Here is an 18,528-nt window from a genome sequence, read left to right on the forward strand (position 1 = left end):
TCTCATTTGATCAACCCTTTGGCCAAAGCCCAAAATGTTATTTATTCATTGTCACTTTTGAGTTTCCCTCATTCATTTCAAAGGACATTTTTAAACACAGAAAGATCTCCTATGCATCATCCTGACAGCTCCGAAGCCACCTGGGGAATAATAAAAATATTAAACCCCATGGAAAGTTGCTTCAAAAACAAACTTCCAGAAACAAATGGCATTTGGTAGTTCAGTCAAACAGATGTTCCCGTCTGGGGCTTTCACACCCACTGACTGAAGCCTGGCATGTGCCTGAATAAAGGAAAGAAACATTTATGCAGTAGAAGGCAATACATTTTAAATAGAGGCTGCTTTCTGGGGTATCCGAGTTAAATCATGCTGGGATCACAGGGATGAAACCACTGGACCTTCCTCTTCTGACTTCTACCCATCCCTCTCCCCAGAGCCAAAGGCAGCCACACATGTTCAAACAGTTCATAAAAAAAGAAACTGGAGCATGTTCTAAATTTAATATGTTGAGGAGTGCTGTTGCTCCTGCCTCTTATTCCTCCCATTAATTTTCAGCACCCTCATGAACAGTTTTGATATGATATGATATGATATCATGGTTTTGCTGAGCGGGGCTCCTGTGGAGCAGGGGGCAGACCTGCTTTTAAGCAGATAGTGGCGTGTGAGATTGGAGTGAGCAGCCTTCAGTCTGAGCCAAGGAGTAATTATATGGCCAATCTGGGTGTGTATTACTTCTGAGTGAATGGAAACACTTAGCCTTACTGGCGATCGCCTGCCACCCACATGACAGAGAGAGTGTGAGACAGACGGGAAGGAGGAGAGGGAGAAAAAGAGAAACGGAGGACATGACTGAAATTAGAAATGTGCAACATGGTGATGCAAGACAAAAGTGCGTTTAGGTGGAGGTCTTCTGGGAATGTGAAGTGAGCAAGGACGCAGCGCAAAGAAATATTGGACCAGACATCTCATTAACACTCAAGATGCTTGTGAGGCGCACGACACACATGTGCACGTGTAATGAAATGAGTGTGCCGCACTCCCTGGCACCGGCAGTTTGTCAAATACATCCATACCTCATTGAATTCTGGGTTAAGGGTCTTTTTAATCACTGCCGTTTTGTGTTTGGATTTCTTCTTCACATCTGGCTTCAGATATCTGGAAAGAGAAAGGCAGATGAAAGAACAAAGTGAGGGCCGTAGGTAGAGCAGGACAGTGGGAGAGCAGGAGATTAAAACAAGCGGCACCGCTGTCGCAAGCATACGAAATGGACTCCAGACACATTCGTACCAAGCTGTTTGCTTTTCGGCTTTTGCGGTGACGTCCCACAGGCTTCCATAAAAATTTGATTTGCTTTACGTACTGCTGTTAACTCTTACCCACCCTCCCCCAAGACACACAGTTAGAATATGGCTTTGATCCTGAGGAAAAGAGAGAATGTGTATGTGTGCGTTTGTGAAAGGAATGGAAGAGAGAGAGAGAGCGAGAGAGAGAGAGAGAGTAACTGGAAGGGACGTGAGTGTGGGTGGGGGTCCTGTCTGTTCTTATGCCATTTTGCCTGGGGAGGAAGAACTGTTTGGGAGCGTTTATTTTAATACATGATGTAAGAAAAATCATGAGAGATTAGAGGGGGGCACAAATGAGAGAGTGAGAAGCAGAGACACATCAGAGGAAAGACGTAGGATGTACAGTGTTTTTTTTAGTCTTATTATACTATCCATCTCTCTTTCTCTCTCTCGTTTTACAGTTTCTCCTACTCACTCTCCACCTCTGAGAACTGTGTATGGCACCACCCTTCCAAACTGGTGTTCTTTTTCCTTTGCCCTTTTTATTTTTTCACTTTTATTTTATTTTTTTACATGTCTGTGCTTTCTCAGTGTTGTTGCAGAAATCTCACATTTTCACATAGGGATCTGAGAAGCCGTTGACATCCATGGCTGCCAGATGGGCACAGCGTAGTACTCTGACGTACAAGCCCCCTCGCCGGCCCTCTGCTTCGCCCTCTGCAGGAGGTGACAGGAACTGCAGCGAGAGCAACAGGCGGCCCCTCTCTTCCAAACTGGTCAACTGTTCATTCTCCCACTGCAAGAAAGAACAAATGAATGTTAGGTCCAAAAATGTAACTAGATTAGGCATTTCCCTGAAGGAAATACCAGTGGTTGCATGGAATAATGTTGAGGTTTTAGGTAGGCTTATGTTCAAGGCTTAAATGATGTGCATATGAAATGCCGAATCATGCCTTGTTTACAATCGGTTAGACAAGAATCAACACAGTCACTGTGTGGTGGAAAGGCAGCTATTTATGGATGCATATATAGATGGAAGATGAGCCCAATCAGAATTTAGTATGCAAATAGTTGTAAGAAGGAAGACTTATCACATCTCAATATGCAAATATTTTGATGACACCATCTCTGTTGGTTACATTTTAACATTCTATCAATGTACTGGTCAATGGAACATTTTCAAACTTTATTCTTGAGCTGTGTCTCATTTTGCTCATTATGAATCAGAATATCAAGAACACAAATTTGGGCACTAGCAAGGGCCTTGATCTATTAAACATTAATAGAACTGATGATTCAATATCCTGTTTATAGGGTTTCAAATGTAAAGATATTTAAGGACAGAATAACTCTGTACATTACAACAGGACCAATATCAGTCTGGTATGATTTTTTATTTTAATTTTTTTGCCTTGGAGTGATTTTAACAGTGGGACAGCCATAAAAATTTTGGTGCTTTGGAACGTTTTGACTGCCATATGGGATGAATGGGACAGCTCTAGACTACCTCGGGTAGTGCACTTACTACTGGACTAGAGAGCTGATTGAGTCACACCCTTAATTTCTTATAGTATAAAGTGAAAACAAAAATAAAAACAAAACTAAAATAATAGCTCACCTAAGATTGGTGATGCTAAATTAAGTTTAATACTTTAGAAAAAACCCTAACCAAGAATATTAATACAGCGCTGTTTTGCAAGCATTGTAATAAATCATCTATATTAAAAGTGACTGTCTAGGAGACATAGCATACAACTGACCCAATGAAAAGGACTCCCTCTGGGTAAAATCTGATCATGTTCACATTTAGAATAATTATAAACAGTAGGGCTGGTTATCGAGTACTTCTTAGGCACCGACCATCGAGTATCAAAAAATGTCTTGTCGTTCCGTACCAGATTTCGATACCTAAGGGGTTAATCTAATCAAAGTCAGTGAGCCAATAAGCATGCAGCATGCTTTATGTGCCTAAATCAGTGATTGGCTCTGGCTAGAAGCAGCTAATGCTCATCAGATTGCGTAAATCAGTGGAAAATGAATAGAAATGATGATTCTGTCTAACCTATGCGTTTTAAAACGAAAATGCACTAGTGTAAGCGTAACCTAAGGACATTAGTGTTAGTAAAATGTGACATCTATGCACTAGGCTCATTTTTAAAGGGGTCATATGATGCGATTTCCATTTTTCCTTTCTCTTTGGATAATATTGATTCTAATAGAAGTGGTTTAATCTGTCTTAATATGGAAAATCCCTATTTAAACTCTTGTAGTCTTCTGCAAATGCTCTATGATGACTTCTTCAGACTCATCTTTTACCACACACAAACAGTAATTTATCATTCTCTCTTCCTGGTCTGTTTAGGCTTAACTCAGATTCAGAGGCTTTCAAAGGGGGAAGCGGGCAGATCTGAGCAAAGCCTCTTCAGGCTAGTGGAGATGGTCCTCACTGCAGAACACAAGATCCAGGGGGCGAGGTTGGATCCAGATCCAACTCCTCCCACCTTATATATACCTAAACTTACCCGTCTCCAACCCCTGATCCCTGAGATATAAAAGAGTGTAATGGACAAGATCAAAGTTTAGACTGATGCAGAGAGAGAGGAAGGACAATAAAGAGCATAGCCATGTGTGCCATTTATGTTATAAAGTACAATTTATACAGTTCATGCCTGCAAGTCTAAATATATTAGATCAAATATTAAACTCACAACTTTATCTTCTCATAATTTCACAATTAAGTGAACACACAAGTACATTTTTAAATAACTTCACTTTGATTTAAACACATGCTGCTATTTTTGTCAGGTCCCTGTGTGGTTTTGCACTAATGAAAGAAAAACTGGCAATTTATTAAGAAATATTTCAAGTGTTTCTCCATATTTATTTTTCTAATTAAAATCATGTTGGCTTTTCTTGTATCCTCAGTTTAACTTTCCAATTAGTTTGATCTCTTATCCCTTACAGCCATATCCTTAATGACATCATCTCCAGGATGTGACATCGGGGACAACAGCACAAACTTATGTAAATACAATGATTTGATGATTTCTTTTTTATATATATATATATGTATATAGTTGGTAATAGTTGCTTTGTCTAACATGAAAACATTCCATATTGTCCGATAAAATGACAGTAACCAGCCTAATATCATCAATCAAAATAGTGAAATTACCAACAATGCAACTCTCAATCCCTCACTAATAAGAACTAACCCCTTATTTATTTCTACATATGCATCCTGTCAGGTTCCATCCTATTGTTTTTCTTGCTGTTGTGCAAGTAATCAATGTATAATTATACATTTTAAGTGAGTTTTTGTTAGTCTATTATACCCTTTCACATAAATACTTCTTTAAATATAGGCATATACCTGTACATTTTTATAAAAGTTACAGAGCTCAAAAAGTACCGCCTAAAGGAATATATATTTAATCTAACAGGATTTCACATTCAACATTTTCATTGACATAATAACATTGGAAATTATTTCTCAGGCATTTATGAGGAAAGTGTAATATCTTTGAATATGAAAATTCACAGAGCAGTAAGCTGTATATCTGTCTTTCATACTCTTTTCCTGCCTTCCTTTGTTTTAAGCCGTCTGTCTCTCTCTTTCTGTCTCTCTCCCAGCCGCACCCTCAGTAACCAGCAAAAGGACAGGATCAATAGGGTAATCATCACAGTGTCTCTCTCCCTCTTGTTTTTCTAAAAAGAGCCTTGTTATTTCTAGTTATTTACCTTGCACTTTGAAATTCCCCTTACAGCCCCGTCTGCCACATTGTTTGTGTGTGCGCGTACGTGTGTTTGTGCCGGGGTTGCGGATGTGTTTGCCCATTAGTGAGAAGCATGCTAAGCCAAACCTGTTTGCTGGCAAGTATGAGGTTTCATTAATGTAATTGTGTGGGGACAGATACAGATAGTGTGTGTGTGTGTGTGTGTGTGTGTGTGTGTGTGTGTGTGTGTGTGTGTGTGTGTGAGAGAGAGTGAGAGGAGCGAGAAAGAGCTGGAGTGAGTGAAAGTTGCACTGCCAGACCTTCATTAATTTAACAGTGAGGAGACACACACAGATAGTGGGCAGACAGAGGAGCGACCCCTGCGTTATAAACAGACAACTCATAATGCAAACAGTGAGGAGAGCAGCCCAGTTGTCTAATGCTCAGGAGACAGACAAAATAGCCACAAATATAATTCCCTGCGCATGAGGTCAACTACACCACTTACGGTCAGTTGTTGTGGTTTCCCACTCATGCACATAAATATGCGATGTTAAGAGAAAAATGCATACTTCAGAGGAGGAGAATGGATTTTGTTTCCAGTATTTGCATAAATATGAAATGTTAGGTATGATCAGGGACGTATCTACGTGGTGGCCAGGGGTGGCACCGGCCCCCCCTGAAATTTGGCTGGCCACCCCAGGTGCCCCCCCTACCAGATGTCTTGTGATAGGCTTGTTTTTAGTACATTTCTAACTGCATCTGGCAGTGGCGGATCCTGGCATGTGTAGGCAGCTGCCTAGGGCCGCTTTCTTCTCCTCTTTATATTAATTTTAGGCAGCTTCTATAGCGCAATCTTAATGACAGTGTCTAGAGCGCATAATGTGAGCCATGTAGGCCTAATGCACGAGCACGAATCTCCACTCGCAAGTAGATTTCCTTCACTCACACAAAACTGGACATGTGCTTTTAAATATGCATTGTTCTTTTATGAATTGGCTCTGCTTTCAGACAGATATTACGTGTACGCTCAAACGTTGTCCTCGCATCACTGAAGACCAGAGGAGCTTCCGGTGAAGAGTAGGCTTTTCTCACTAAATGGAAGCAAGCTGAATATAGTCAGCCTTTTCTAGTTATTTTATTAATACTTATTTTAGTTAAGTGCTTAAATAGTAAATATGCATTTATTAAATTATTTTATTTAGTGCATTTGTATTTTGTTGTTTTTGTATATAGTTGTGGCCTAATGGTTAGAGAGTCGGACTCGTAACCCAAAGGTTGCGGACCATACTTGGCCACATGTCACGTCACTCACTTTTTTTTAACAAAAGTGTATCAACGAAGTTCCAGAAATAATCACTGAGGGTGCTTCTGAAATTAGTGAGGGTGCTCTAGTCTTAATGCACATTTTCACATATTTTGTCCCGTCTATTGCTATGGTTATCACCATGCCAAACACTGCTACTTCGCGAGCGAATCCCGCATAAATATGCAGATGTCATTCCCGAAACTTTGCAACGTGTGTGTGGCCAAAAAACAAAAGTTCTACATTTTAAATTGATTGCCTAGAAAGCTCGCAAAGAGCATGTATACACTCTACCTAGAGACTGCTTAATAGCACTTAATAACAGGGGCTTCTTAATTACGCTGTTCCTCACTTTATTGTAATATCACAAATAAATTGGACCAATGATTATTCTGAAAGAAAACATGCCTCAGGACTCTAACTCTAGTAACATGCATCTAAACCGCATGCTCTTATTTCAGTGTTGGTCTTTTAATTTTGTGGATATTTCAGCAACAGTTTGCTTTGTACATTCAGTTTAACAGCGTTAAGTTAAAGAAGGAACATTTTATTATTCAACTGAACTGTGCATGCATGTTTTAAACATTTATGTTCTCATGTAATGTCAATGGTATGACCCATTTTAGATACAGCCAAAATTACAACAGTGCTTTCATATAAATATATTTTAGTTATTTGATCAAAATTATTGCTAGGGATGATTCAGTAGTCACTGGATGTCGGTAGGGACATGTCTCTAGCATCCCTACTGAATTCTACGCCCTTGAGTATAATCAAATCTATTGTAGCTCAATAACTCCAATAAAATGCAAATATCATAGAAGATTAGAGGTTTTTGCTAGAAAATCTTTGTGGAACAAATTAGCCACAAAGAAGCAGATGGTGGCATAGCAGTGGCTTTCTTCTGACAGTGCACGTTTCTGGAACTAATTAAAATGCCAGTGGCATTTCTGAATAGGATAAATGAATTTAACGTGGTTTAAATGTTGTAGCTTGAATTTCTTGGGCTTTTGGCTGCTGTGCTCCGTGAGGTTTCAAACTAATGACCCCCATCATGCAGACTCACTAATGATAATGAAGGGGTGTATCCAGCAGGTAAGCAGGTGCGCAGTGAGGCTGGGAGCACGCACACACACATCAGCGCTAGCACAGCTTTCATATTCAGATTTGCGTGATTAGCAGGCAGATGGCATGGCACCAGTCATCAGCCTCCACAGAATCTGTATGTATGCCAGTCATGACACCAAATCAAAAGCTTTAAATAAACATAGTGACTGTTGCGCCATAAACACCGTCTGTGACATTGTGATCCTTACTTCGCCTCTGGGGCATGTTCTCCATATTCTTCCTCCACCTTTTTACTTTTATTACATTTCCAACTCTCAGTTGTATTCAAGTCTTCATTTTTAGAAAACTATTCCTTTTAAAAAAAGAAAAGACGTTTGTCATACTTTTCCTCATGACTTTACAAACCTGTATCTTGTTTCTATAGAACACAAGAGGAAACTATTTAGCAGAATGTCCAAGCTGTTGTTTTCAGTAATATTGTATTGAATGTGCTTGTAGTGTACTTTATGTCTTCAGCGTTTATTAAAAAGAAGAAGAAAAAAAAACTACTTGCGGGTAATATAATATTCATAATATAAAAGGCCACTTAGGTACTTAAAGGGAGTATACTTTTAAAAAGTGTGTTTTGTAATAGTGTCAAATTACAAGTTTTGCTTTAAAGTACATTTTAAATAATTATGTTTTAAATAATCTTTGTCATAATTTAAAGAAATACACTTATTTTCATGTTAATTAACATACTAAATTAAATGTAAAGTACTTTATAATTTTAACTGTTGTGTGTTAATTCAATATTACATGTGAAGTAAATGTATTTTAAATGTTCTAAATTGCAACTTCATCATTACAAATGAGGAATTACAAATATATTACAAATAAAAACACAGGTTTCAATAGAAGTTACATTAAAGTACATTTTTGATACCATACATGGTCAGTACATTTGGCAGTGCACTTTAACCATACTTCAAAGACAATAGAACTAATTATGAGATTAATATACTTGAGGGCCTACTTAAGTCAGTCAAAAAAAAAAAGCACTCTAAAGCTCAACTAATTGCATTTAATATAAATTCAAATTATAATACATTTTCATTTAATTGCAATTAACATGCAATTAAGTGCCTGGAAACATTACATTCAGGTCACACTTAAGTATATTCTTTTAAGTTTATTAATTCCACAATAAGTACTCTATATACACTTATGCTAAAGTGTACTTCTTTCTCAAGGCCTGTCACACTGAAGATTTTCAGAAATAATGGCTTGAGTTTCAGTCTGTTCCTCAAAGTTATTGAATGGCTTCAGATGACTTCACCTGCATTAAAATTTTGCCTTACATCCCTTTTGTTCTCTACAGAAGAAAGAAAGTTCGATTTGGAATGGCATGAGGGTGAGTAAATGATTTTATGTGCCATAAAATGATTTAATTTTTGGGTGAGCTGTCCCTTTAACATAATTTGATTTCAAACCACCCCCTGAACCATCACTGTCTCTGTGATCCCTCTAAGCAGTTCAGCAGTTTTCCTCTGTCAGTTCTAGTTCTCTTCCTCCAGAGACCCGTGAGTGTGTTGTCTGTCACTCGCCCGGCACCCTCTGTCCATTCATAACCCTGTAACCTCTCGCTCCTTTTTTCTTCATCTTCCCTATCTATGCTGTCTGTGGCTTTCTCCTGTCTTTTTCCCCCACAAAATCTCTCCACTTCCTTTGAAAATATGTTATTATTCTGGTCTCCAGAAATCTCTGTTGCTTTCAGGTGGGCGGCAAATGTTCTGCCGCCTCTGTCCTTTCAAATTTACCATTTATCGGTTTATGAATGAAAGAAATGAGAAACCGAGTGAGAGATGAATATGAAATACACATTTTGAGCAATAATCAAACGAATGAACGTACAAGCACAGTCGGTAAGTGGTAATCCTAATGTGGCTAGTGTCCATTTACGTGCTTTTCAGTACTGTTATGTCACCTAATTAATATTCATGAGCCAGGCTGATAAGCTCTGTAATGTGTCCCCCCAGTTTCCAGATTTTTTCTACATCTCTGGTTAAATCAAAAGAAATGGATCTGAATTCTCTCTCTCTGGCTCACTGTTTAGCAGCTTCTGTCATGAAATTGTCAACACTGGGCACTGGCAGCGTAAGTGCTGTACAACACCAAGTTAAATAGAACAAATTGTATCTCATCTCTCTGGAGGCCACAGTGCCGTTCAGCTAATCTTATCCGTCATTTAAGGATGCCACATTCGTTCTTGTTGACAGACAGAGCAGGGATTTGCTTTAAACACGGAAATGCGCAAATAGTACATCCACACGTCTGCCCTTTCCTCAGATGACCCCTTCTTCCGCTTGTAATTCCTCCTTGTGTCCTTTTTACTTTCCGGTATTTCTCATCATTGGGCGCCTACAATTTTGGATGGTAATGAAAATGCCAATTGATTTCTTCCATCCCACTTATCATAATATGCTCAATGTTCTTATTGAAATGCAAATGAGTTTAGATCCCAATATGAAAACATTTGAGTGACAGAGCATTAATCAGCAGGCAATTATCTGTTTGTAATATTTAAAACGTCATTGCTAACTTGCATCCGGAAATGTCAGTGCTTTGTTAATTGTTTTTTTTTTTGCTGTGAGAGTGAGAGGTTTTGGAGTAGAGTACCTCTCGTAGGTAACAGGAAATCCCTCGCAGTGCTGCTCCCATGGCTGTAGGAGAGGGAAACTGGCAGATACAGAGAGAGAAAGGAGACAGAGATGAAGTGAGCAGAGTCTCTGGATGTCACTGGCTACATTCATACAATCAGTGTTTTGCACTGATAACAGATGTGACTCTCAAATTGCCTTGTTCATACAACAGCAGATAAGAGCTGATTGAATGTCTGTAAGAACCATGCTGTTCTGAAATGAGGCAGAGTCCTCACTGTTTTTCATAAAGTAAATTCATGTTCCAGTTACACTTAATATTGACACATTTTTCAGGTTAAATAAATAAACATTACTTCCATTAACAAAGTAATTAATGTTCTGTTTATTAAAATGAAGTATATTTATGAACAAGTTCGTGCTTTTTAAGCATTTTTACATTTATTCCAAAGTAATAACTATAAAAACAGTAAAACATTTCATATTTTATGTATATTTTATTTGTTAACAAATGTTCAGCTGTTCTTTTTTTGGATCATCAATCATCAAAGCCTGGGAAACATTGTAGGTGTCATTATGGGCACAGACATGTGAAGATGTACCTTTAATTTCAAGCCGATCGCTCACTAAAAATCCCTTGCAGGTTGTTTTCAAGTCATTTCAGGTTTGATTTTGACTCACCACAAGTAGGTAAACAACTTATTGTTTACTTATTTTTCAATTAGTCTTTTTGTTAACACCATTTTATTTTAATTCAGTGAGTGAGTTGTTTACTTATTTTTCAATAAGTATTTCCATTAACACCATTTTATTTTAATTCAGACGTTTTTGCAGATGGGGAAGGTACGTAAAAATGAGAGGGGAGATTTATCATGTGAACAACGCAATAGGCCAATCACAGCATGATGGAGGCACTGCCTCTTCTCAGGTGAATTTCCCCCACTGATTTTCAGTGTCACTTTAGAAAAATGTGTTGATTTTTTTTAATGTCATATTTCATAATATTTGCATTTATTATTGTACTGTGGATTATTTTCTCGTCCGATTTTTTTGAGGAGGCACTGCCTCCCTTGCCTACTCAGAGGAAATGCCCCTAATAGGAGTAAAAAAACTAAAATCAAGCTCATTTTCTAATCTCACAATAGCTGTGACTTCCTAAAACTGATTCAAGTAAACAATAAAGATGGCGGCGTTCTTAACTCGTTAAGGTCTTATCACAATTGACTTGTTACTTAATAAACATGTCCAGTCGAGGTGCAAGTTCACCCATCAATTCTAAATTAACCAACAGCAACTTGGAATGCATTTTAGTTTTAGCTAAGTGTACAATACAGCATTTGGGCCATACCCAAACTGCAAAATTGATAAAAGCAGATCTCTTGAAATACAGATCTTGATGTATAAGGTAACTGTGCAATACATGCAACTTATACTATTGTATTTTGTCCATGCAACTTAACTAGTTTTATTTGAAATGAAAAAATAATAATAATGTCATATATTTATAACACTTTATCCATTGTCTCCATGTTTTCTCACTAACACCACCCCAAACTTCAGGCTCAAGAAAATTCCTCTCGTCCAGCTTGTAAATACGATTTTTTATGATGACTTTAATGCACCTTAATCATAAAAGTATGTTAATTTGTGTCTTTTAAATTATATATCATATTACCAAAGCTAAAAATAGTCAAATTAAACATTTCCTTTTCTTTATGTTTTCAGCAGGGTTGAGAAAAATTCAGAAGTGAAGAATTGGTTCCATTTGAATTCATTTCATTTGAATTAAAAGAATATCAATACAGGTAATGCTACCTACCTACCTACCTACCTATCTATCTATCTATCTATCTATCGCACTAATTGGTGAAGATTAGCTAGAACAAGCTTATATTAATTACATTCAGATCAGTCGTTGATCACAATGATGTTGCATTAACGTCAGGCACTGTTCTCACAGACTCGAACAGATTATGTGTGTATGTGTGTCTTACAGGTGGTGGATGTTCCAAACAGGTGTAGAAACGTTTCGTCTGGTCTGGTTTCACGCGTCGCAGGGCCACACGAGACTCTCCAATAAACTCATTATGAGTCAGTTTATCCTCATCGCACACCGATAACCTGAGAAAAACAACAACAACATAAAAAAGAAAGTGAGAGAGTTATTCAATTATACTGAAAGGAAAGCAAAGATAAACATGAAAGCTGTAAATGTAGTATGGGCGAAAGTGATAAGGCAATAAAAAATAACGTCCGCAGAGCAGTAAGAGCTAAAAATGGCTCAGACTGAAATGTATATTTTTGAATGGGATTAGGATGATATTTCTGGGTCTGACAGTTTGGTCGGAGGTAAGCGGCTGCTCTTTTTTTTTCAAAGGTTTGCTTGCGTGTTTGCGGAACCGACACCCTCCTCTGCTCCTGTACTCTCCCTTGGAGATAAACGGCTAAATTACTTTTCTCTGACTACTGTCACCCTGCCATTGAAAGAAAGGGCAAGTTTGAAAACACCAGCAGTCCCAGTCCCAGGTTGCCAGGGGATACTGTTCATTTATACCACGAGCACACAGGTAATTTTCTGTGGATAATCGCAGAATAAACCTTAGTGCTACAGTCACTTCACCTCTTGTGAGGATCCTTGGAGATGATGGGGCTGAAGAGCGCCTTTCAGTTTTTTCAGCAAAAATATTCAGCCTAAATATAATGCTGACTTTCCAAGACACGCACAACAGTAAATGTACCCAGAAACTTGATCATTCCTGAAGGTTCATAAGCTACAGGCAGTGTTGGGAAGGTTACTTTGGAAATGTAATAGGTTACAGATTACAAGTTACCCTACTTAAAATGTAATAAGTAGTGTAACTTTTTAATTACTTTATTAAAGTAATGTAACTGATTACATTTGATTACTTTTTGATTACTTTTCAAAATTTCTAATGTTTTCAACTGTTAATCGTTTTCAAACATATAAACCAGGCAGGATTAAACTTACAAGTCTGATGCACTCTCTCTCACACACCTACACACCTACTGTCGACACAAAATATGCAGGCTACTGTCAAATCACTGCTCTCCGAGAGGAGAATTTTAAAGAAATATCCAAAATAGATTCACAGCCCACTTGGAGCACCCATAAAGAGAGATTAAAGAATGCACAGATGTCTTCACTAACCTCAGAGTCTTCCTGAGCATATCCTCCTCTGTGATGCCAATGTAAGTAAGAGTCTCATTCCAAACAGGATTTAGAGAATTCCGTACTGTTTTGGTTTTCAGTTTATTAGCCTGTGGGTATAAAACATTGTGAATAAATGAATAAATAAAGAGTGAAGATTATATCTTACTATCTTAATCCTCTAATATGCACAAACACACTATCATTAAAAATATGAGGTGAGTAGGATTTCAGATTTTTTTAAAAACATTTTTATTCAGCAAGGACACATTAAATTGATCAAAACAAAAGAAATGTTACTTGAGCAGCAAATCATCATATTAGAATGATTTCTGAAGGATCATGTGACACTGAAGACTGGAATAATGATGCTGAAAGTTCAGCTTTGCATCACAGGACTAAATAAAATTACATTTTAATATATGTTAAAAAAGTAATACAGTTATTTTAAATTGTAATAATATTTACTGTTTTACTGTATATTAAATCAAATAAATGCAACCTTGTTGAGCATAAGAGGCTTCTTTCAAAAACATTTAAAAATCTTACCAGCCCCAAACTTTTGAACGGTGGTATATAAATTCTGTAAAACATTTTGAGTAGTATTTGTTTCTAAATGTAGTAGATATTTCAGAGGTATTTACCTCTGAATCATCACTTTGTCATGGTTCATCATTTTTTATTATATTTTCATAAATAAAAAACACAATATAGCCAAAAATATTTGGAAATTCGCTTGTAATTTATATTTTTGGCTAGACTCCTTAAAGCCACAGAAGGCAATTTTTGGGACAGTTTGGGGAGTGTGCTTTTCTGTTCCAGAGTGATAATACTGTGCACAAAGCAAGATCTATAATGAAATGGTGTAGAAAAATGTGACAGGCGCAAAGCCCAGACCCGGCTCCCAATGAACTCTACTGGGATGAATTGGAACACAGACTATCAGTCAGGCCCCATCACCCAACATCAATGCCTCTCTGATGCTCTTATGTCTGAATGAGAGCAAATCCCAGCATCCCATCCCAAGATCATCTCCCTATTAATTCCCATAGTTTTGAGAGTAAATGGTCAACAAGCACATGTGGGTTTGGTGTTCGGGTGTCCATGTATTTTTGGCCATATAGTGTATAAAGTGAAAACTCATACAGAATTGGGTCATAAAGGTCAAAGGCCATGTTTTTTTTTGTGTTTTTTTTGGATGAAGCAACCCTGAATGGTTAATATGCTTTATAAAAATCTATCCACTATAGTAAACTTCATGCATCGAAGGTTTAATTGCTCCAAACGGGATCTAAAATTGCCCACCTTACATGCTCCCGGTAGAAGATGAAGTTTGACATAAGGGTCTGCCAGACCATTAAAATCCATAGGTTTCAGACCCTACACAAAAAACAAACAATTTATTAGACAAGATCTGCTGAACAAAAAAAAATACAAAGAAACAACGGTATGGAGCCCTGTTGAAGTAGTACAAACTGCTAAATGGTAAATCACCTGCAGGTTTTGTAGTGTGAGTCACGAATAGAAAGACGTTACCTTGGCTCTGATGATGGTACAGTGGAGTGAACTGGTTGCTCTCTCATACCTCAGTTCAAATTCTAATGTCCCCAGTGCAGCTACAAAATAATAGGAATGATAAATGTTAATATCATCTATACCATAAAACCTGACAGAAAGCAGATTGAACAATCCATTATGGAGTACAATTATGAGGCATGCATATCTGACAGACAGTAAGATGGATGGCAACATAGCAAATTGCAATATTAAGCCTGTACTATTTATATTGCCAATGCAAAGTATACTTGATATTGCACAATTAACATCATAATTCACATTTAATTTTTGCCAGGCACTGGCAACCAACAACAGTTTAAATAAGGTAATATGACAAACAAAATACCTTGCTATGTTCAAGAGCTATGTATTTCTGCAAGGCATAGACCAGGAAGGGTGTTAATTTGTGGACTGACATTATCATATGGATAATATAGGCCTATTTAAAACAATAAAATACCTAATTATATTCCATTATATACATATAACTTCCAAAATGTTTATGTGACCTGCTCCATCATCGTTTTGTCCTAGAAGCACATTTTGAGTTGTAGCTATGAACAACTCAAAAACTCTTTTTTTGTGTGTGTGGAGAAAATGGTCTCTTAAGATTCCTTTTCAGGCATTTTTGACAGGAGATTCATTTTCTGAGATTCTCACATAACTTGGAGATGTATTTAAACACTACAGATAACAGGTTAAGTAAAATTATAATTTAAAATATAGTTTTATAGTTAATATAGTAAATATAGTTATATAGTATATTTATGACGATTTGTTTTTATCTAAATTCCTAACTAACAAGCAGCTGGACATTGACTTACTTCAGGAGACATATGTTTTGTTAACGTCTTTCCACGGTTGAATTCCACAGCAATTATTTGAAAAATTATACATTAAATTAAGTTTCGTCTTATCTTTCAGCATACCTTTGGAAATTGGACGTTCAGTCATGGTTTTATCGTGCTATATAAATAATAGTGAAGACGAAAAGAGATTATCGCATCTCTAGAGTTTCGGGCTGCCGTTTGAACTGAGGCAGCTACATTAATCTGTTACGGTTTCGTCAAATTAAAGAGCGTCAAAACGCATTTATTGTTTGAATATTGTGTTTTTAATATTGTATATTTTACCTTTTTATTTACAATTATTTGTTATATGAATTAATGTATTTAAAAAACGCTGCGGAGCTTAACGTCATATCACGACTGTCGCAGTGTCCAAAGTTCAGTGACTGCCACTTTAGGCATCGCTAAAATGCATGGTCTCTCAAAACTCCCATTATGCACTCACATGTGACTCACTAGCTAAGAGGGCACTGTAACTTATGTAACCTGATTATACTTTCATGATATACCATACAGTTACAGTTGTGTATTGATGTGTGACTAAAGAGTTTGTAAAGAGTTTGGATGGTGTGTGTGATCCTGTAGGGAGTTAAGCACACAATGTCATAACTCACTACTTTCATCGCTGTCTGAACTGCAGATGTCCACTGATGTCTCAATGCTGCTTGCTGCTGACAGAGTCCCACCCCCTCCTCTGGCCCCTGCCTGCAGAGGGGACAAGAGACCTCCGCTCTTTCCTCCAGAGGCCCCAACCCCCGGGCTGAGAGCCAATGAAGAAGCAGGGTTTGGAGAGACAGGCTCAGCAGTCGGGGAGAGTCGGGGGAAATAGGCAGAGATCTGTCTAATTGGTCGTATGGGTCCGGGACAGACGTCTATGGCCATGTGTTCCTGGATGGAGATGGTGAGCTTATTTCCCTTACGCACCGTCATAGAGCTAAAGCAGAACAAAATTTGTTATTTTGATACTATTAGCCAGCAGATAATCCAAAAAGACTTAAATTCAATTCCTCCAGAGCCGCCTACAGTTACAGGGATAGTTCACAGAAATTGATGACAATTCTGCCTTCATTTACTCACCTTCATGTCATTTCAAACCTGTATGACTTATATTTTTCTATAGAACACTGTTTTTTTTTTTCTTCATACAATGAAAGTCAGTTGGGTCCAAAACAACAATTGATCCCAATGACTTTCATTGAATTAACAAAATTAAAACTTGTTATTAGAATATTTTATGTTGTGTTCTACAGAGGAAAGAAAGTCATACAGGTTCGGAACGATATGACTGTGAGTAAATGAACTGACCCGTACGTGCAAAAAACAATAACAAAGATGGCACGCTGCACACTGTCATTTGAAAGTGAACATGGAGGCCCCTGAAGTCACTGTTTACACACAACAAAATCCCCAGAGTTAAATCAACTCTACTCAGAGTACATATTGTCCCAATCGACAGAGTGTTAAAGTAACACTGAAACCGAGTTAAAGTTAATGGGATAATTAAGCAATTAATTAATTGATGAGTGAGCATTAGTAAAGAAAACCCACTGTTAACAATGTTGAAGATGAACAACTACTGCTCAGGCTTTTAGACATGAAAACATATCACATAATCCTTAACAGTGGTAACTCTGCTTCAGTGTTACTTTAACACTGTAGATTGGGACAATATGTTCTCTGAGCAGAGTTGATTTAACTCTGGGGAATTTGCTGTGCAGCTTAATTTATGTAATGGTCACCCAGTATTGGGCACCAAAAAAAAAAAATGTGTGGCCGAATTAAACAGAGGCAGAGTGAATACAAAATGTTTAAAATATTATTGAATATTTATTTAAACGTACAAAACAGCAGTTATCCAAACCCAAAAATGTAACATTAAGGGAAAAGTAAAGCAAAACTAAAGAAAACGATTCTTATTCAAAAAACATCCAAATTAGATTCAAACAATAATGCAAAATATCATCTTTTCAAAAATAACTTCAAGGGGGGAAAAAAAGTACAAAAAAAATAACTAATAAAAAAAATAAACAAAACACAAAACACCTGCGGCCCTCGGACCGCACTCTCCACTGCAGCAATCAACACAGACAACTCATTAAACAAAGACAAACACATTTATACTGGCCCATGGGGAGGGACAAACTCACATACAACACTTTACACATTTTCCCATAAATATAGAGTCTAGAAGAAACGGGTTACCATAGCGTTCACAATAAATAATCTACTCTCTTATGTAATAAAAGATACCATTTACAATGCAATGAACAGGAAATAACACAAGCAACTCGGCCGCGTTGACCCTGAAACACCCACGCCCAATTAACAATAGTAGATTCCTCGCCTTAGCGGAACCAAAAATTCCCACCACCATTCCCCCGTCGGAACTCTAAAATTATGGGACAACAGGTATTTCATTCACTAATTTTGACTAATAATCATAATAAACTCATGTAAGTAAGCAGTCTCTATGTGTGTATGTGTGAGTTCATTTAAAACCTCCATGTCCAAGTCCATGTTAAATGTGCGGTCATTCTGTGATCGTCACAATTTATAAGATGATGTGCCGTGGAAGCCAGCGAATTTTGTGCACATAACAATAGGGAAGACGTTTTCCTACTATAGTTTTCCTTCAAGCTTTGCTTGTATGTAGCTGTCACCGTAACCAGGGCTGTACGTTAACTTTTTTTCACATTGCACTGGTGCTACAGAGGTTGAAAGTTTTGTAGCACAGGCCAAAAAGTTGTAGCACAAGTATAAAACGTCTGTTATCATGTCTGAAAACAAACACAAGTAATGGAGTTCATCACTTAAACAGGCACTGATGTTCCATACAGAGCACAAAAAATACAAACTATCATAAAAATTGTTTTTAGACAAAGTTTTCTTAATTTGCTAAAAATGGAAGAGTGCAGAAACATAACACCTCTTACACCTTAACA

The 18,528-nt window shown here is 37.4% G+C and overlaps 1 protein-coding gene across 1 annotated transcript in view; it reads right to left on the bottom strand.

Moving 5' to 3' along the window:
- doc2a (double C2-like domains, alpha) overlaps positions 1 to 18,528 on the bottom strand; it is a 32,241-nt gene that overhangs the window by 5,887 nt on the left and 7,826 nt on the right. The window contains exons 2-9 of the mRNA XM_016486961.1: positions 16,201 to 16,520; positions 14,718 to 14,797; positions 14,487 to 14,561; positions 13,182 to 13,291; positions 12,007 to 12,133; positions 10,032 to 10,091; positions 1,895 to 2,079; positions 1,074 to 1,155 (exon numbers count right to left, since the gene is read on the bottom strand). Of these exons, the coding sequence (XP_016342447.1) occupies positions 1,074 to 1,155; positions 1,895 to 2,079; positions 10,032 to 10,091; positions 12,007 to 12,133; positions 13,182 to 13,291; positions 14,487 to 14,561; positions 14,718 to 14,797; positions 16,201 to 16,516 (1,035 nt within the window). The 5' untranslated portion in view covers positions 16,517 to 16,520. The remainder of the gene's footprint in view (positions 1 to 1,073; positions 1,156 to 1,894; positions 2,080 to 10,031; positions 10,092 to 12,006; positions 12,134 to 13,181; positions 13,292 to 14,486; positions 14,562 to 14,717; positions 14,798 to 16,200; positions 16,521 to 18,528) is intronic.

Source organism: Sinocyclocheilus anshuiensis, unplaced genomic scaffold (genome assembly GCF_001515605.1).
Source record: "Sinocyclocheilus anshuiensis isolate Anshui unplaced genomic scaffold, SAMN03320099.WGS_v1.1 scaffold653, whole genome shotgun sequence".
In the NCBI taxonomy this organism is placed as follows: domain Eukaryota; kingdom Metazoa; phylum Chordata; class Actinopteri; order Cypriniformes; family Cyprinidae; genus Sinocyclocheilus; species Sinocyclocheilus anshuiensis.